Source organism: Microcebus murinus, chromosome 10, assembly GCF_040939455.1.
Source record: "Microcebus murinus isolate Inina chromosome 10, M.murinus_Inina_mat1.0, whole genome shotgun sequence".
Lineage (NCBI taxonomy): Eukaryota > Metazoa > Chordata > Mammalia > Primates > Cheirogaleidae > Microcebus > Microcebus murinus.
The window spans coordinates 76,729,903-76,750,940 of NC_134113.1; the positions used below are offsets into that span (position 1 = coordinate 76,729,903).

Here is a 21,038-nt window from a genome sequence, read left to right on the forward strand (position 1 = left end):
GCCCCCAGTGTTCTGGAAGGCAGTCACAGAGTTTTTATGAAAAGCCAGAGCACAGGAATCTAGATCTCATTATGCCAAAGAGGAAGTTGAATATTTATTTTAAATCCCATTTTAGCCTGCCCCAAATGTGGACACCATTGTCTAGGGCCAGTCCTGTGTGCCACCTGTACATCTTGTATGTCTCTAAGAACACACTATTTCCCTCAAAGGACTTTAAGGAACCAGGATATGGGTTTGATTTTGAACTGGGTCAACAATCCCAGGAATCTTCCAGGGAGGAGGTGGGCGGTCAGCCCCTTGAGAGACAAAGGGTGTGTAGGGGTAGAGTGTGGGTTCTGAAGCCAGACTGCCTATGTCTGAATCCCAGTTCTTGGGTTTGTCATCTACTGATTCCATTCTCATTAAAGTCAATAATCATGCTATCAAGTCAATTGGAAGTCTTCCTTTGTTTTGTTTTAAATCATGTCAAATACTTCAATATATTTTGAACTGCCTAGAAGAATGCTTTATAAATGAATACCACCATCCAAGTACAGGCACAGAGGATGAGTCCAGCTTCCTTCCCAGGGGAAGAGGCCTTCTATCATCTGACTCCCCTGGTCCCATGGAGCTTCCTCTCCACCCCCACCCCCCCATCCCCGCAACAGGTTGTTTCTCACCAGGGCATCCTGGCTCGCACTGGGCCTTCTCCCTCCACCCCTTCTGCTTTTTCCACCTTGCTAATTTCCACTCCTCCCTTACTAACTCACATCAGAAGGAATCTCTCCCAGGTGGCCTATCCTGGGAGCCCCACCCCAAACCCAGCCCTGGCTGCGTAAGGTGCCCCCACCTTTCATTTCCCCTGACATCTGTTTTAAGTTCTCTTGTTCCCACCTTGTGTCCTACAATAGGCTGATTACATCCATCTCACCAAATAGGCTCTACATTCCCTAAGGACAGGAACCATCTTAGACACCTGCATGGCAAGAGGGAAGTAACCACAACACACTTGTCCTTCAGCCCTCAAGAGGGAATCCTCTTTAGCCCGAGATGGCATGGGTATAGAATATTTTGGAAGCAAGGGAGTAGACCCTGCGGTTTTCTATCCCTTTCCCCTCCCCCACCTTCCACATTTCTGGCTCTGACTTATTTCCTTGTGTTGCCAAGGTAACCAACAGTCCCAGAACACAGACTTCTGACAGTTGGACTTCTAGCCACTGAGACGCAGGACTTGAAGGATTTCTAACGTCCCCCGTTTATGTGCTTCAGGAGTTGGCAGCACCTCTTCCGTGTTCGTAGCCGTGTGCGTGGCAGAGTCTATGACGTGTGTGTGCGTGTTCTTCCACCTTCACTTACTTGCCAGGGCATCATGGAAAAAGCTGAACTAAAAAGTGCCATCAAATGGTGGGAGGATGGGCAACTAAATGGTATATAATCTTTCTGGAAAGTAATTTGGTATCAGATACCACAAGACTTTAATGTATTTGTGGTCTTCGGTCCATTAATTCCACATATAGGAAAATAACAAGAGGTATGGATTTATGGACAAGGGGGTTCACTGCAGATTTATTAAAACAATCACCCAAAGTTTAGTAATAAGAAGTGGTTAAAAATTACGGAATAGCTACATATATGTTTGTTGTAGGCTGTGCCATAAAATTTAATAATCTAAATTTCAACTGAGATGGCATCTTCTATGTGTGCATATATGTATAAATATACATGCATACATATATGTATAGACAAATAAGACAAAACTGTAAGGAAATCCATCAAAATGTTTTGATGATGGTTATCATTATCTCTGGATGATGGAATCACAGGCATGTTTATTTTCATCTTCATACTTTTCTGCATTTTTCCAATTTTATACAATGGTAACCTCTTTCTTTCTTTTTTTTTTTGAGACAGAGACTCACTTTGTTGCTCAGGCTAGAGTGAGTGCCGTGGCATCAGCCTAGCTCACAGCAACCTCAATCTCCTGGGCTCAAGCAATCCTCCTGCTTCAGCCTCCCGAGTAGCTGGGACTATAGGCATGCGCCACCATGCCCGGCTAATTTTTTGTATATATATTTTTAGTTGGTCAATTAATTTCTTTCTATTTTTAATAGAGACGGGGTCTCGCTCAGGCTGGTTTCAAACTCCTGACCTAGAGCAATCCACCCGCCTCGGCCTGCCAGAGTGCTAGGATTACAGGCGTGAGCCACCACGGCCGACCTGTAACCTCTTTATTATACAGATTCTTTCAACTGTAATAAGACAAATGGTGAGAGGTTATCAGGTGGCGATGCTTACTAGAGAGGACTATAACACAGGGAAATAAGTTTTTATTTATTTATTTTTTAATGTTTTTTTTTTTTTTTTTTTTTTGAAACAGAGTCTCACTCTGTTGCCAGGCTACAGTGCCATGGCGTCAGCCCAGCTCACAGCAACCTCAAACTCCTGGGCTCAAGCGATCCTCCTGCCTCAGCCTCCCAAGTAGCTGGGACTACAGGCATGAGCCACAATGCCCGGCTAATTTTTTCTATATTTTTAATTGTCCAGCTAATTTCTTTCTATTTTTAGTAGAGACGAGGTGTTTCACTCTCACTCAGGCTGGTCTCAAACTCCTGAGCTCAAGCAATCTTCCCACCTTGGCCTCCCAGAGTGCTAGGATTACAGGCGCGAGCCACCGCGCCCATCTGGGAAATAAGTTTTTAAAGGGAGAGGGCCACCTCTTCTGCCCTTCACTGGAAGCTTGCAAAAATAGGATGAGCTTCCATCTAAATGGGATAGTTCTGAATAGAAAAAGGAATCGATGGTGTTATTGCCTAAGTACCACCATTCTCTTTTTCTTCTCAATCCCACTTTTTTTTTTTTTTTTTTGGAAGGTTACTGAGTTGAGGGACACCTGAGAATTGAACCCTCGAACTCCATGGCCAACTCATCCTCTAGCAGCGACACAGAATACTGCAGCTCTGAATGCAGCTCCAACCTGAGCCTGTCTGTGGGCTATTTCCCCTGCGAGGATCCCTTCTGTGAGGACAATATGTCCTGTGAAGACACTCCTTCCAAGGGTTCTCCAATCCACTTCCTCCCTCCTATCCAAGGGACATGGTGGACTGGAAGCACAGGGAGACTCAGGAGGAGACGAGACCAAATTGAGGACCGCCCAGAGCAGTTCTGCAAACTAAGCATTGCCCTCGCCTGGGACGCTGACGTGGGCTCTAACACTGCAGACTCCATCACTAGCTGGGATCTAAATGGAGACAACCAGTGGGCAGACAAGCACCCGAGAGAGAGAACGAACCTGACTCTCAGCAAACTGGATGGTCTTGTGCAAACGCTTGAGACATTTCTAGAAAATCAGAAAGATGATGAAGGTGATAACTCTGTGTTCTCCGAATTCACTCAGGAGGAAGACTTCCAGCTGTCCGGCAGCCCCCCTCCAGATAGGGCTCAGGACAGCCATCAGGAACACCATACTTGTCAACGCTTGCTCATGTGCAAAATGCCAGAAAACGAAGATGTTACCCTGTTCCCACAGATTCCACTAAGGCTTAAGGAGCATGAACTTGCTGAGCTAAGCACAGAGGTGTCTCACAGGACAGCAAGGGACAGGCCGGTGCGGTGAGGGGTGGGGGTGCAGGGCACATGGGACCACACAGAGCCTTACAACCTGCCATGGAGCAGGCTGGGCCCCCCCATACCCCCAGGGTGTGGGACATGACTAGCAGTGGGAGAAGGATCTCGACAGAGAAAGGAGTCAGGATGGAGTTGTAGGGCAAAGACCAGGGAGCTCTGAGGGAGGGAAGAGGGTGAGAAGCAAGGAGAAAGGCTAACAAGTATACTTTTTTTTTAAAAAAAATTATATGTTTAAATATTAACGAGTATTGAAATTTTGCATTTACAGTGGGGCTATGTTTGGTAAACATGTTCAAATGTTCACCAATGTCAATCCAAACATGTTTGGATTTGAACTCCAGAAATGAGTAAATAGTGACACCACTGCTGGTCAAGGTTACACACACCTAAGTCATCCTTCATTTTCTTTGCAGATAAGCCAGGCAGCTGGCAGCCAAAAGACAAGCCTGACAAAGAGCTCCTCAGTCTCCTCGGGGCAGGCGGCAGCGCAGGAGGAGGACGCCTCTTCCGACACACAAGCCCAGTCCTGTCTGAACTTTGGGTGGGTCTTCCGCTGGCTGAGGCAGCAGGTCCTCCCCTCTCTGCAGCGGCGAACGCCCCCTGCGGCAGCCACCCAAAGCCCCCCTCAGCTGGCACCAAAGAAAAGACACTCTCGAAGAAGCAAGAGAATCCAACCCGCAGAATCCCCCAAAGCAGCACACCCTGCAGCACCAGACTTTTAAACCTTTTGATAGTCCCTGTTCCACAGTTCCTGTGGGGGTTTTATGTTTTCCCAATAAACAAAGCCAACGTTCTTGTCATCCACGTCTGCCTCTTCCAGCATACCATCCTGGCCCCAGGCTGAAGGCATGTATGGGCATAGAAGCTGACATTTATTCTTGGGAAATTTTAAATATTAATAGTATGATGCTTCCTAAACTAAAAGGCATTCTTTTTCCTCTCCTCTCCCCCTTTCTTACTGTGTTTTACCCTATTTTATCTATCTTATGTATTTTAACCTATTTTTATCATTAAACCCAAATCCCCATTTTCAGCAGGCAGCGGTACAGCCCATGAGATTCCCGCCATGGCAGTGTGACTCTGAACATCCAGGGTGTGAAGTCGAGTGGCAGAGGGAAGTGAGTTTACTGAGGAAGCTGGCTGCAATTGGTAGTGTTTCCAGAACGCAGACAGCAGTTCCAGTGCTTCTGGGGACCCGCCTGGCTCCAGCATGTGTTGCCTTGGCTGTCATAGTGGCCCACTTAGGAAGAAGATGAAGACTGGGAATGCTGTAATACTTAGGCACGTTAAGCCAAGCTTTCCTCATTCATAAGATGGAGGAGATGATATTATAAGACATAACCTCCTAGGCCTGGTGTGAGAGTTAGGAAGCTGATGCAAGCACGTGATAAATGTTGTTGCTGTTGTTGTTATTAGTCATTCTCCTGAGGAACTCCCCAGACTTGGTTCAAGGGATATCCGAAAGTGAGAGATTGAATCAATCCTCACTGAAATACTTCCCACACAGAGCAATATTTACCAAGAGTTAAGGGTTTTCAGTAGATCTTGACTTAACCAGGTACTCTCCCAACCCATTCCACTGAGCCGTCTGAAATTCCTTTGCAAGTGTCACTGAACTTTCCCCTAAATGCCGCCTTCTTTGAGGAAGACCCTCCCTGTTATTATCAACTCCCCCCCCCCAGTATCACTATTACCATCCTCATTCACTCACAGGTTCACTCAACATGCTCCTTGTTCAGCCATGACTACCATTCTGTGACACCTGCAGAACTCACATGGAAAAGTAGATGACTCCCTGATCTTAAATTCCTTCCTTTTCTCAACTTCAATTTCCTTATCCCTTTCCTTCCTCCCTTTCTTCCTTCCTTCCACAAATATTTAGCATGTAGGAGTGCCAGATACTTTTCTCATTTACCAAAAAAAAAAAAAAAAAAAGACACACTCTTTGAGCTCAAGTGTCTAATTATTTAAGAGATAAAACCATGTAAACATGAGACTATAAAGGGTTATGGCTAACAATCTGTAGGGGATACACACCGAGTACAAAAGAAAGAGTAATACATTTGGCACAGGGCGAGGTTGATTTGGAAAGGTTTCCTAGGTAAGGTTCTTTGAGTTGCAGATGAGGTTAGTTTAAGGTGGAGGACTTTAAGCTGCTGGATAAATTGGTGTGGAGTGTAGGTGTGAGATCTCAGTTGGTTAACAGCATATGTGAGAGACAGTGTGGCGGATATGGCCCAGGAAAGATAGTAGAGATGGGGGGAGCAGGTCAAAGAATAGGGCCCTTTGCTCAATGTGTGTTCAAGGTCATGTACCCCGAGTCTCTTCCCAGCCAGACCTCTTTGTCTGCTTTTCTGAGAATACCTGCCCCTTCCACTAGCTCACTTGAACGCCCACCTCCACCTTTCCTTACACCCTGACTTCACCGAGACTTTGAATCCCATTACCACAACTGTTCCCTGACTTCCGTCCACTTCCCTATAGGTCCAACCTATACACCTCCTTCCCAAACTTGGCATGTCCAGCACAACTAGTGGCATCCACAATGCCCTGCCCTTTCTCCTCCCAGATCTTCTTCTAATCCATACTCAAACCAAATTCTCCAAAAGGACACTCTTGCTTCTCATTAGGGCCAACACACAAAACCATAGCCATTTCCTTCTCCACTCCCTGACTACCTAGGGAACCCATCCTTAAAGACCCATCTGTAGAGTTACTATGGGGCAATATCGAACCCTCCTGGCAAAATTGACCATGCCCTTCCATAAGCTGTTCCCCAGGGTCCACCTGCCACACTCACACCACCACCCGTACTTTTCAGCTCGCCTGCTTGCACGCTCTCTCTCTCCCCATATATATATACACACACATATATTTTACCTATAGACTGTGAGCTCTCCCAGGCAAGCATCAGGTTTTTAGTTCCTTTTTATTGCAAAATCCTAACACAGTGTCTAATACAGAGTAACCTGTCACAATTCTTTAAATGTTTTCAATATGACCTATCTATATAATTTTTCAAAAAGTGAAATACAACAGCTTAACAAGTTGCACCTTTTAAGCCAAAAGTGACTGATCAGCAGAGGGAGGAAGGAGACCAGAAGCTGGGAAAACAGCCATCAGTAAAAGGTCAAGAGAGGCGGCAACCTACAGACTGAGAAACCTAGTAAGACCCGAGGAATTTAGAAACTCATTTGAAAATTTAATTCAACCACTATGCATGGACACTTAATGCTGCTTTAGACTAAACAGACAATGATAGGCCTAAAAGAAAAATGACGACATATACCTTCAAGGGACTTGCAGCCAGAGTTTTGTCATTATTTTAATTCTTTCTCTAGCAATTAAGCTTAAGAAAAACTCAAGCAAAACAAACTACTTTAAATGGCTGTTCATATTGAATAAGATACCCTGTTCTTTAGACTTCTGACATATTTGTATTTTTCAGTGTTGTATTAATATAAACCTGCTTGACAGGTATGAGCCTGTCCCTAAGATTCAAGCAATGTACTTTGCAAGCCTTTTCAATAAAGTAAGCTTTGCATATTGGGGTTAAGTGTCAAGCTACACATCAGAAAGCAAGATAAAGTATTAATATTTTAAAATAAGAACTATTTCAGCACTTCCTCAGTCATCATAGTGTCAAATGCGTTATGAAGCTATGAGCTGCAGGTCAACCTATGACCAGGTCCCCTCTGCTTTGTGCCATATACACGGGACTGGGGCTGGAGGTGGCCCGCTGCATGTATCCAAAGGACTGACAGCCAACTGGAAGTGGTCACTGAAAGATACTAGCTTTGCTACGTCCTCAAGCCTCCCACAGAATTATTGTGATCACCAGGGACATACTAATCTAATTAACCAATACGTTTTGGGATCCATCATCTCATAACTGAAAACTAAAATCATTCCTTCAAGAGAGTCGCTCAACTTTGAAGCCTCTCAATCTCAGCTGCTTGAATTAGCCATGTATTAACTTAAACATTCATATGCTAGAATCTATACCACCACCATGATATAAGCCAAAATACAGTGTGAGAACTTATCAAGCAAATGTAGGGGGTAATCCACTATCTCCCAAACACAGAATTGGTATAGGCTAATGTACATTCATTACAGATTAACCATGCCCTGCTGATTTCTCGCTCAGCAGAATCCTAGTGAGAGAAAAAAAGTGTGTGATCAAACCACACCTGCAAAACGGGGGCAAAATTTTTACAGACTTCAAGAACGGAATGTGCTAATTCATGACTCAAGAGGATACACAGGACCAAGTCTAGCTGGCCACAAGAAGAGTGTCTAAAATCCTCTTACAAAACAATTAAAAGAAAAATGAAGCAAATTATAAATGAATTCTTAGAAAGTATTAAAGGTCTTTACCCCAATATTAAAGAACTATTTTGTTTACTTAGGAGAAATAGTTAATTGTTTAAAAAACATGTCTTATCGTTGTGAATTGCGAGTGGGAGAACATATACAGCATGCAGGATAATCTCCAATTTCAAGATGGAAGGGTGGTTTGACGTTGCATTGCTTGGAATGAATCTTGTCCTGTTACCCCCTAACTCCCCAAACAAATGGAACAATGCCCTGCTTTCAGAAGTGAAATAAGATCCTCATCAGATAACACTCACTGAGTGAACCAGTCATGAGTAGAGTGGGTACAAAAGCTTTAGGATAAATTCCCAAAAAAGATTATTAGCCTAGATCGAGAAGTCTCACAACAAAACCATTTCCGTTTTATCCCACCTTCCAAAGGAATTTCATGGTTTTAATGCCCATTTGATTTTATGCTTTATGGAGAACTACTTTCAGAGCATTTTCAAATGGGAGGGGGCAAATGTCATATCTTTTTAGGCTGTGGCTGTTGAAAGGAAATTCACCTCATTACTACTGAATTCTCCCAGTCCAGAAAGAAGTCAGAATGGCAAACTTAATTTTTCCTCATCTGCATCAAAAAAATATTATTTTAAGTACAAATCTCTAAAATAAAGAGCTCTCTCTCCTCTAGGGTAGCACTTTCCTGTATACCCACTCACAAAGGAAAAGATAACACTTTAGATATCTTAATGGTTTGAATGATTGGTGAATGACTGTCAGGGAACAGGATGTGTACATGATCTCTAAGAATTACTCCACAGATGACTTATCTACTAAGGGGATTGGGCACCTTTACCATGAGAGGTCACCAACTTAGTCAGGTGATTAAATTTAGCCTAGCCAACATCATATCTGAAGAGAAGCAGTGTATACTTGCTAGCAATGTTTAATCTGAATCTAATAATGAGGACACCAACAGTCAGGTGAATCCAGATTGTAGGACCCTCTACCAGACACCTGTCTTGGACTTTTCAAACATGTTAACATCATGAAACACAAAGTAGGAGAAAACAAAAAAGGCAGGGAGGCAGGAAGGCAAGACAGTTCATAAAAGAGACTGAAGACATGTGACAACCAATTGCTATTTGTGATTTTTGACTGAATCCTTGATCAAAGTCACAAAGCAAAATAAAACTATGGTAAAGGATATTTTTCTAACAGTTGGAAAATCTGAACATGGACTATACATTAGATAATATGATTATTTCCCGGGTATAATAAGAATATTATAGCTATGTAAGAGAACGTCCTTGGTTCTTAGGAAATTCGAAAAGCTGAAGTATTTTAAGGGTGAAGTATCATGATGTCTGCAACTTGCTTTCATATGATCCAGGAAAAAAACAGAGAAAATGAGAAAGCCAACAGGGGGAAAATATAAAGAAAAACTCAAGTAGGGAATCCAGATCTTTGCTATTAAAGTACTATGTTTGCTATACTTGTGTGACAATAATCTTTAGAGATATACATATTTAAAACATTAAGATATTTACTCTCAACAAAACAGACAATAATTTGATTTCTCAAGTGATATAAACTAGATAATTCTGCAATGTGGATTCATTCACTCATCCTGGCAACTGCCTTTGAATTCACAACCGGCTGCAAGGAATTTTTAATCTCAAAGGTTGGTAAATATTCATCCTTCATGTCCTAACTATATAAAAGGCAAATTGGTCCAGTTGAAAGCAGGCTACTATCTAAGCATTTTTCTAAAACACACGAGATTTCAGGAGTTTATTTAGCTTTTGCTGGGATTAAAAAGAACAATTTTTGCCAAATGGGAAGGTAGGTCTTCTTCTGCCCTTTTAAATAATCACAAGTTTCAAGGTCTGGATATCTCGTGTCTACCTTCAAAAGAAATTCCTACACGTTTTCTGCTTCTCACAAATCAGGAACAGCCTGACACTTATAATACTAACGATTCCTGCAAATTGTTTTGACATTTCCTTTTATTTTGAGCAGTGCTAGATTGTTCTGCCTCTTCCAAAACTAACAAGAATAGGCATAAAGGCCGGGCGCGGTGGCTCACGCCTGTAATCCTAGCACTTTGGGAGGCTGAGGCGGGCGGATTGCTCAAGGTCAGGAGTTCGAAACCAGCCTGAGCGAGACCCTGTCTCTACCAAAAATAGAAATAAATTAATTGACCAACTAATATATATAGAAAACATTAGCCGGGCATGGTGGCACATGCCTGTAGTCCCAGCTACTCGGGAGGCTGAGGCAGTAGGATCGCTGAGCCCCGGAGATTGAGGTTGCTGTGAGCCAGGCTGACGCCACGGCACTCGCTCTAGCCTGGGCAACAAAATGAGACTCTGTCTCAAAAAAAAAAAAAAAAAAAAAAAAAAGAATAGGCATAAAGTCACCATATAATCTATTGTCCACGCTTTTGAGAGTGACAGAGAGTATTCTACTGTAGCCTTTATTAACATTTTTTTAGCATGTACATCTTATATAACTAAAGCTACAGATCTTCAAACTAACGCACATATTGATATATATCGAACACTTTGCAAATAATTCAGTAAGTTCAAAGACTCTCTGAATCCTACTCTTCAATCCCAGGTTAATGTAAGTTCTTATGTAAGACTTCCCGGCTTCGAATTCCAGTTTACCACTTATTCTCTGTGGATCCTGGGGAAGTTACTGCTCTTGGCTATTTCTTCATCTACCATCTGCAATACTAATAGTACTAACCTCAAAGGGTTGTGGTAACGATTTGGTAAAAGTACTTGGCACATAGTAAGTGCTTACAAACCTTAGCTACTGCTAGTTGCTGTCACGTGATTTCTTTGCTTTAAAAATCTACCACAGCTCCTAGTGACTACAGAAAAACGTCCAAGTAAACTGCTCATAAACATCTCTCTCATTGGATTTGGATGTTATTTTCTGGTAATCTCACAATCTCTGCCCGACCCCAATCCTCCTCACCAACACCACAAAATCTTTGCAGTGCTTGTTCCCCATACCCTCCCTGCCCCAGTGCCTTTGCTTATGCCATTCCCTCTTCTTAGAACTGCCATAACCCTGCTACCTCTCCAGTCTGCCCTGCTACCCACCTCCTCCCAAAGGCACTTCCACGTGGGCCTTCAAGGCCCAGGTTAAATTCAATTAACCTGTAGAATGCAGTAGGCTGGAATTAATCTTACTTTCCACGATGGTGCCACAATGACACTTCACGTTTACCTGTAGTAAGTGTACATTTTATCCTGATTTACATCCATGTCTTTCTCTCCCACTAGACAAAAACCACTATGTTCTGCTTATCTTTGCATGCTCCAAAGCCCCTGGCCCAGTTTCCTGCACCTAGTAGCTCCATGACAAATATTTGGTAAATTGAATAGTTAATCTACAGGAAATAATTTAAACAGATAATATCTGAAATTGAATGTCATTTCCTCCTATAAAACTTAACTAGTTTCTACTTTAATTAAGTCTAGTCCCTGAATGTCTCTAGGGGGGTGACCAGGGCAGGGGGGTGTAGCAGGGTATAGATGTTTCCTGAGTTGAAAAGCTCAGCTTTGTGCAGTAGACAAAGCTAGGTCACAAAAGAATATCCACATCTTTCTACTTGTCTGAGTACAGACTTATAGTCTATCCTCTCTTGTGAATTTAAAAAGATGTTTTATAGACTTTGCATTTCTAAATCTTCCAGATGAGGGTTAGATTCATTCATTCATTCAAATACATTTCATTCAAATGTATTTAATTCAAAAACAATTCATTCATTCAAATATATTTAGTGAACACTAACCTGCTAGAGACAGTGCACAAAGATGAGTATGATAGACTCCTACCCTGTGCCATGTTAATACCTTTCACGGTAAGACACTATTGTTTCTGACCACTGGTAAGCATCTGCCAGAGAAAATTCAATGAACACAGCGGACAGGAAATTATCTAGGCTAAAAAGATGCATCAGACTCCTAAGGTGCCCCACAGTGGGCTCTCAGGCATGACTGAGAGAATTCTCCTTGCTCTTTCTTTCATTCACATTTATTTACCACGCAGCCCCTGAGTTGAGGTGCCCACGTGCTGGCCATGATCACCTCCCATGCCAAGGACATGGGGATACACAAGATATTGTTCCCATTCTCTCCATGTCCGAAGCCTGGCAGTGGTGCTAATTATTGTCTGTTCACTAAAAAAACGATCATTTCTTGGGCAAGTTCTCCTTGTCTGTCTTCCTCTCACACGAGGTTGTTTAAAAATGTCTTCTGGACATGGGTCTGGTTATCCCAGCTCATAACTCATTCTCACCTTAAATGATTGGGTTTCTACGTGAACTATACAGTTAGACTGTGGGAGTATCCTGCCACAATAATTGGGACTACTTTCCTTACATTACACAGTCGGTATTTGTGAACTTGCTCACTTGTTAAGATTTGCTTACAACCCCAAAATCATCCCTCAAGGTGGTTTCATGGTCCTTATGGACATGCATAGAGCAGCAAAAATTAGAGTCCCCCTCAGGTATGTTCTGAGCTGAGGTCAAACAAAACAAAGCAATGCTCTGCCTTCCTGTTTCAGCTAATCCTTCACGCTATGAAGTATCCTTTTCATAGTTTATTTCGTGCCGTATTTTTCATTTTTGTGCTTTTTTGTTGCTGGCTTCCACTGTTTAAAATGGCCTCCATCCTGGGCGTGGTGGCTCACGCATGTCATCCCAGCACTCTGGGAGGCCGAGGCGGGCGGATCGTTTGAGCTCAGGACTTCAAGACCAGCCTGAGCAAGAGCAAGACCCTATCTCTACTAAAAAAATAAAAAAGAAAAAAAAAAAAAAGAAAGAAATTAGCTGGACAACTAAAAATCTATATAGAAAAAATATAGAGAGAAAACATACATAGAAAAAATTAGCCAAGCATGTTGGCGCATGCCTGTGGTCCCAGCTACTCCGGAGACTGAAGCAGGAGGATTGCTTGAGCCCAGGGGTTTGAGGTTGCTGTGAGCTAGGCTGACACCACGGCACTCTTGCCTGGGCAACAAAGTGAGGCTCAGTCTCAAAAAAGAAAAAAAAAAAAAAAAAAAAAAAAGGCCTCCAGGTGTAGTGCTGAAGTGCTATCTAGTGTTCCTGGGGCAAGAAGGCCATGTGCCTTGAGGACTAATCCACAGGTGAGACAGGCTTTGTCCAGGCAACAGTCACAGTGCTGTTGGCTATGATGTCAGTGGTAATGACTCAACAACATATATTAAATCCGGAGTCCTTAAACAGAAGCACACATAAAACAAGGTTACGTACTGAGCAGTTGCCGAAAATGTTGTGACCAGAGGCTTGCAGGAACCTCAGTGATTCAGTGTTCACAGTGACATTATAGACCACAGCTACCGCAACTCCCACCCCACCCCTACAAAAAACCAAGAATCGACTGGACTATCCAGTCATACACCCTGATTTTTTTTCAGCTTTAACTTCTGAGAATTCAGTAAGGGCCACACAAATGAGGAAACAGAAAAATAACCCTCTGGAATTTGTGGCACTTTGGTAGAAGTAGTTGGTATTTTCTGCCCCTCTAGAATCACTCACAGTCTTGCAAAGAAGAGCTTGCTGCTCTGCTGGCTTATGGGGGAGGAAAGAAAAGGGGTCAACAGGCCAAGGGGTGCTACATACGGGTCAACGTAAATGGGTTTTTCTTGGGTGTTGCTATTTGCCTTTGTGAGAAGTCTAATGCCTGAAGGCCAGCTACTCTTATTACTTCCTGCTTGATACTTGGTTTTTAACTGTCCCATCCACATGGGAGGCCCAGACTGGGTGAAAAGTCTCTGAAAGGAGTGTTCTGTCCAACCTTAGGCAAGACCAATGTAGACCACAAAGAACCAAAAATCCCACTTTTCTAAGCAAATAATGCATTCTTTAATTCCTAAATATGTATAAAGAATAAGACAATTTATTTTTTTATTTTATTTTTTTTGAGACAGAGTCTCACTTTGTTGCCCAGGCTAGAGTGAGTGCTGTGGCGTCAGCCTAGCTCACAGCATCCTCAAACTCCTGGGCTCAAGCAATCCTCCACCATGCCCGGCTAATTTGTTCTATATATGTTAGTTGGCCAATTAATTTCTTTCTATTTATAGTAGAGACGGGGTCTCGCTCTTGCTCAGGCTGGTTTCGAACTCCTGACCTTGAGCGATCCGCCCGCCTCAGCCTCCCAGAGTGCTAGGATTACAGGCGTGAGCCACCGGGCCCGGCCGTAATAAGACAATTTAAATCCTCAAAAATAATCCAAAACTTTTGAGAATGCTTCAGAATTCACATTTCCCTTGGTAGAAAAGCTAAGCTCCCCAAGCAGGAAACAACTTCCGGACATCAACGTATTGGAAGCCAGCTTAGCTCCTGCTCCAGGAATTCCATGCTTAGAACCAGAAGCATTTAATGGGGAGTTCCATCCTGTGTCTTCTTAACTCTTCCCCAAGGTTGAGATAATGTTTGTTTGTTGAACAAAACAGTCATCCAAGTGCACATCTGTTGAAAAGCTTCCAAGCAAGTTGAGAGGCCAAGGCAAGGAGGAAGAGCAGCTAATCAGAAATCAAGGGCAAGAAAAGTTGTATCCAAAATAAATATAGTACAAAATGCCCAGAATAGCCCAGAAAGACAGCTGATGACCTTTTCCTCTAAAATCTCTTAATGTCACAGTATCAAATGGCCTAAGTGTCTAAAGCCAAGCACATAATTACCACAACCATGGTAAGGGAATAAAGGTAGAAAACACATACACCAACAAGAAAAGCTGATGGTACAATTACAATTTGTGTTTTGAAATACAAACGAAAACACAGAAGACGATTATTGTTTGTGTTGGCAAGGGATTACGGCTTGGTTCAAGGTACTAGTCACAGGAAGTTGCCAAGGCTCTTTCAATCTGAAAGATGCCATAATTGCTACAGAGATAGCATGTATTATCTTCTGCCTAGAAACTAAATGGATATTGCTATAATACAATGGGCATAAATTGCTACACCCCCAATTTAAGTCTCCTCTTGGCTAAAGAAACTCTGAGCTGTGACGTGATGAAGAGACGGGAACAGCACTATGATATGCAAGGAATGCAGAGCACACCTAGAGACCCAACGTCATTGCTTTGATCATGACGTTCAGAGCCTTGAGCTAAATAATAGATTTAAGAATCAGTGAAATCCCTTCTTCTACTTCTCTGCTCCTGAAGCAATGGAGAGCCTTGGCTCATTGAAATTCTGGTGTCAGAACCCAGCTTTCCCCTATATTCCACACCACTAGACCACAGATCCACTAAGAAAGAGTCAAAATTCTCTTAGATCCTCTTCCCCCTTCTTAAAAAACTGCTGACACCACACACCTGAGGCCTCCCAATTAAATGTATAAATGCATGGTAATCTGAGAGAAAGACCACCACCTGCCCCGTTACCCAGCCAGTGGGTAAGTACACACACCTGCCACTGGTTTGATTATTTGCTACGTGTGTAAACTGTTCTTCTCTGTCTACAGTTACACTCTATAACATATCTGTCTCATAGAGAAAAGAGAAAAAAAGTCAAAGTCACTGGCTGCCAATTTCCTAAGAGGTGAGGAGAAAGCAAAGCAACTGAGAATAAAAAAGACTGCCATGGCTTTGGCAAGAAGAGCAAATAGCTTCTAACAGCCCAGAAACTTTATCCACACTCACACACGAGAAGCATCTGCTTGAAGGGAGCCTTCTAAAGGCAGAACTGGATCGCCATTTGATCGTAAAGGTGAGCCTAGATATTTGGTAGGAGGAGGAGAAAGCACTAAGAAAAATGGAAAAGAAAATCTTTTGTGAGTTACAGGATAAAAAGAAATTCACGTACATATTGCCTCAAGTTATAATGAGCCAAGAAAGCACAAGACAACCATATGCGCCGCGATTCCAAATAAGACCACCATCCCCAAGCCATATTTTTAGAATGTTTAGTACGAGTTACCTAAAATAAACAATGTTTGGTTCACAAAAGACAGTTAGGAGATAGAAAACTTCAATCCCCATATAACAAAGTGTTATAAAGACTGCAGGAAGGGTTTAGAGAAAAGGATACAAACGGCAGAGCTATGGTAGATGCTTTTCTTTGGGGATGACATTATCTCAGAGGTTATAAATTGCCTGCTTACAAACCACTACACTGTAAGGTGGACTGACTCTACAGGCAGGCCTGGGCGAGTAATGGAGTGTACAACCCCATGGCCTTCCTCGGCCTAATGCAAAGAAGACAGAAATGAAGCCTGACAAGGGGCCCCACCTCATTCCCATGCCTGGGTCCATCCAAGCCACCAAAGTGGTATAACCAGACAGCTCTCACCACCATCGTCCATGAACTCAGCAACCATAAGCACAGGGGAGACTAGGGTGTTGCCCACACTCTTAGGCCAATGACATTTCATCTATTTGCCAGTTGCCAGAACAGCCACAAGGCTGAAAGTACAAATATTCCAAAGCTTTTCATTGACTTTATTTATTTATTTATTTTTGAGACAGAGTCTCGCTTTGTTGCCCAGGCTACAGTACCGTGGCATCTGCCTGGCTCACAGCAACCTCAAACTCCTGGGCTCAAGTGATCCTCCTGCCTCAGCCTCCCAAGTAGCTGGGACTACAGGCATGCGCCACCACGCCCGGCTAATATTTTTTTCTATATATTTTTAGTTGTCTGGCTAATTTCTTTCTATTTTTAGTAGAGACGGGGTCTCGTTCTTGCTCAGATTGGTCTTGGACTCCTGACCTCGAGCGATCCTCCCACCTCGGCCTCCCAGAGTGCTAGGATTATAGGCGTGAGCCACCGTGCCCAGCCTTTCGTTGACTTTAATTCTTTCCTGTTCTCAGTTCCATACATATTCCTGGGTATCAAAGGACAGAGATCAGAGCTTAAAAGTAATTCTTAACTGATACCACTAGTATTTAGGATTTATTTTTAATTATATGAATTCTACTTAATCCAATATTTGATTTTCATAATTTTAAAATATTCCTCTTAATAAATATTTTCTTGAACAACTGAGTAACAGAACAAACCCAAGTTTTATTTGGGACACTCCCAGTTGTGTGACTTTAATGGGTGGACTGAGACTTGAAATAGAGGTGTAAGATAAGGCCAAATACGGCTCCCATAATCCAACTATGCCACAGACTTACATGCAATGTCTGGCATGTCTGTTTATGTAGTTTAGATAGAAATATACACACACTTTAATGAATAGAGCATGTGCATTAAAGTAACTATTGGTGTGAAAATAAAGTTATAAATACAGTATTCAGTGTAGCCTTCAGTCAGTCATGACAGTCTGGTCATTTGGCTTTTTAGCTGCTGAGGACATGAACTACTTTCTGAACCTAGGTCACATCATAAGACTATTCCTTCCCCCACTATTACAAGTACCGAAATCTCTTGTCACAAGAACTTCGGATCTGAAACAGGCCTAAGAAAGAATCTAGCATCTAGAAAAACACAAATCCACCCAAAACCAGGCCTTACATTTGAGGGATTCATAGAATCCGCCTCTGCCTCAAAGTCTCAAATGTAAATTAACCTCCTGATTTTACAGATGAGGAGACTGAGGCCCAGAACATTTAAATGATATACCAGGATGTCCACAGGTAGTTAGTAGAGAAGTCAGTACAAGCATTTAGACTCTTGGCTTAAATATACTCTTTGACTCTAAGTCACTCTAATAATTTCCTTTATAGAACACTAGATTATTAATTCGTTAGATCAAAATCTCACTTGGGGGGGAAATCACACTTACTCTGTATCATGTGTCCCCAAAGCTAGACCAGAACTCACTGACAGAGGTGGAAAGAGGTCACCCAACCTCAATCACCAGGAACACACACCCTATGCCGACTGTGGTCATCAAAGAGCTACCCACATAGCCTCTTACCTCTTGACAAATCAGAACACTTGTTTGCAAAGTGCCAGGCAAAAGAGTTAAGAACATAATGTATAAAATTATGACTTTCCTTTGTGCAAAATATGACCCTCCTTTTCCACTAATCTCAGCTCCACTGGCCTCTTTTTGAACTAACCAAGTAAACCAGTTCAGACAACCAACCAAGAGTATCTTCACTGACTCACCCTGGGGAGGGGCAAGCCATGGACACACGGACTAATGTCTCCTTTCATCCCTCCTCTGAGTTTCCGTCCAAAGTGAGGCAAGCAGGAAAACATTTTTGTTAGTAGTCACCACACTTTAAAAAAACAAAAGTCTCATATTTTAAACAAATTGTCTGAAAACTCCTGCGAAGTGTCAGATACAAATGGGTAATATTAGTAACGAGAACGAGAAAAATAATAAGAACACTATTGTTTTTAGTGGTGGGGCCATGTGTCCAGAAGCACTCGGCTAACACCACTGTTGTAAACTGTCGTGGCAAATCGATGGGGCATCTTATAGGTGGGCATATTGCCATCCCCATTTTACAGATGTGGAAGTGATCCAGGGAGGTCCCGGGACTAGAGGGTGCTGGAGATGTGATCTGAATGCAGAATGCTCTCACAGCAAAACTCACATGCTCATGTCCCATATTTGTTTGGGGAAAATACATTTTTTTTCCCTAGTTCAACAGTTTCATTAAGTTCGTTTCTGACTCAAGGTTCATACTTTAGGGACTGGTGTTTTTCAAAGCTTCTTAAAACAAGTTGGGCTCAATGAATTGCTCAGAAAATGCTTTAAGAGTGCCTGCTGAGCTCCAGCCTGTCTGATCAAATCAAATTTTATTTCTCTACTCACGTCTCCCTAGACACGCCAGGTTTCATAAGCTGAGTCTTCCCCCCTGGGTTGTCACTTTTCCAAGGCTCTTGATCTGGTTGGCAAGATATCCTGACAGTTTCCAAGGGGGGAGTCCAGACATCTCTCTCTTCTGGATCTATTTTCTCATCCCCTCTGTAAGCCTTTCCTGGTGCCAGGCAACCAAAATCCTTCTCTGCCAGGGCAACAGGCTTTACGACATCACTCACGCATCAGAGGGGGCTCCCACCTGGTCACACCCACCAAAAGTACTCTATGAAAACATCTTCATCTATCCCGTAGAGCAAGCAGGCTTAGAACACCACATTGAAGCACACAAATCACTTAGCTACCTGAAGTTCAACATCACTCCACAGTGCCATTGAATCTAAATTTCTGTAGTCCCTGAACAAACACAATACAATCATCACCAAAAGATTTGCACAAAGCATGCATAGGAACGCTATTACTAATATGCCCAAACTGGAAACAATCTAAATATCTGGCAATTATGAAACAGACAAACAACTGAATACCATTAGAGGAAGGAGAATGAAAAAAAAATAAATGACTACAGGCAATATCGTAGATGGATTTCACAAACATAATAAGTAAAACAATCCAGGTGCAAAAAGAGTATATACTGCATGATTCTATTCATGAATTTTTGAAAAACAGGCAAAACTAAACAAAGTCAGCATGTTGGTTACTCCCGGGAGCATGAGGGAAGGAAGACTCTGGGGTACCGGTAATTTCTATTAATTGAGGCACTGGTTACAGAGGTGTGTTCACTTTGTGACAATGACTCCATCAAGCCATCCACTTACGATGTGTGTGCACTTTCCTCTACGTATATTTCAATAAAGAGCTGAGTCAGAGAGACCCCTGAGATCATCTGGTCTGGTCTGTGCCCCGTAGTTGGTAGAAGAGTAACTGTGTCCCCTGGAGCTTAAATATCTCAAGGAAACAGAGGAAATCCACAGAAGGGCTGGGACTGGCCATCAGATCTCTTAACTCCCTACCCAGGTACCAAAGGTACCTCTCCAACACGGGAGGATGTTTCTCTAAACCTCCTTCTTTACTGTGACTTTAGCCAAGGTTTCCAAGGATTAGGGTCACATTCCTCTTTAAGAACATAACCCAGAAGGCTCCAGTCTCCTATTGACACCCATGCCAAGAAGAGTATCTAAACACTATTTCAGACAAATCAGAAAATGACAGACAGTGCGGTGCTCACACTGGTTGGCTATGTGACCTCTGGCACGCTCCTTCCTCTCCCTGACCCTCGGGATCCTCATCTATTAATAGATCACTGAACTGTTAACTCCTGCTCTGCAGGGTGCCATGAGGATAAGGTCATAGTGTCAGAGCAGTGTCTGGTACACGGCAAGCACCCAGAAAATGTATCTGTGGAATGAATATTGAATTGAATGAATCAAATGCTTGTCACTTGGCAGAAGCTCGATAAATAGTAGTTATTACTGAGTAAGGGGAATAGAGAGAAAGGGACCCGTATACGGGCTAGTGAAAACCACCACCTCATTTTCTAAGCCTATTGAGTCATTAACGGGTGGACCAACAATTCTCGCTGGTGGAGATGAGGCGCAGAAATGGCCTGTGAGGTAGAACAACTAAGGACTTGAGGGTAGGATTGTGCCTGGAAGGATTAGGATACCAGCTCTGTGTTTCCCTTCACAGGGCCAAATAAAGGATTTGCTCATTGCCTGCCGTACCATGTCTAAATCCTACAACCACCTAGGCTAGGCACACCACTCTTATAAATGAAAAGTTTTTAAAGGCAGCGAGAAGGTAGAAACTCTCTTAGACTTAATGAGTAGACAACTAGAAATACATTCACACACTGAGAGAGAAAGGCTTTAAAGATGCCATAAATAAACGATGGTGAGGGGTAAGTTTACTTACGTTTTCAAAACACAGGCTTAATACTGATTGTTTTAGTTCTTCAAATCTTGGCTATACTAAGCAAACTGATCCATACAAGTTCTTTTATACTGAAAAGAAACAAATATAAAAATGACAAATTAGAACTCATTTCAAATTATAGCACACACACCAGAGAAAATAAAAGCTATAAATCGTAAATGATTGTATAAACAGAAAACATCAAACTAGACAATATGGGTGTCATTAAAAACCAGAAAATATAAATTAAGGACTTCCTTCCATCTATCCTTCCTCTTTCTTCCTTCTCTCCATCCAGCACTACTGCTCTCTCTTCCTTCCTTCCTCAGTTACTGGACAACCTCAAATATTCCTTTAAGATGAATTGTCTGCCGAAACCATCACCATTAAATTTTACAGCACGAAGTTCGTAGCACATGGTAGGTACGCTATG

At 42.5% G+C, this 21,038-nt stretch overlaps 2 protein-coding genes across 11 annotated transcripts in view; one reads left to right on the top strand and one right to left on the bottom strand.

Annotated features, from left to right (window-relative positions):
• Positions 1-21,038, bottom strand: part of PPFIBP1 (PPFIB scaffold protein 1) — a 167,927-nt gene that overhangs the window by 91,037 nt on the left and 55,852 nt on the right. For all 10 annotated transcript variants that reach the window (XM_012739497.3, XM_012739504.3, XM_012739502.3 and 7 more), the window contains one exon: positions 20,606-20,694. The gene's annotated coding sequence lies outside the window, so the exon portion shown is untranslated. The remainder of the gene's footprint in view (positions 1-20,605; positions 20,695-21,038) is intronic.
• On the top strand, positions 1,230-4,325 carry C10H12orf71 (chromosome 10 C12orf71 homolog). Its single transcript, XM_076007850.1, has 3 exons — positions 1,230-1,309; positions 2,850-3,420; positions 4,013-4,325. The coding sequence occupies exons 2-3, from the start codon at positions 2,894-2,896 to the stop codon at positions 4,323-4,325; spliced, it is 840 nt and encodes a 279-aa protein (XP_075863965.1). The 5' UTR covers positions 1,230-1,309; positions 2,850-2,893.

Coding starts and splice junctions, on each gene's coding strand:
- C10H12orf71 (XM_076007850.1), top strand. CDS start 2,894: ATGGCCAACTCATCCTCTAGCAGCGACACAGAATACTGCAGCTCTGAA. Junction 3,421..4,012: donor CCCCCTCCAGATAGGGCTCA/GGACAGCCATCA, acceptor TTCATTTTCTTT/GCAGATAAGCCAGGCAGCTG.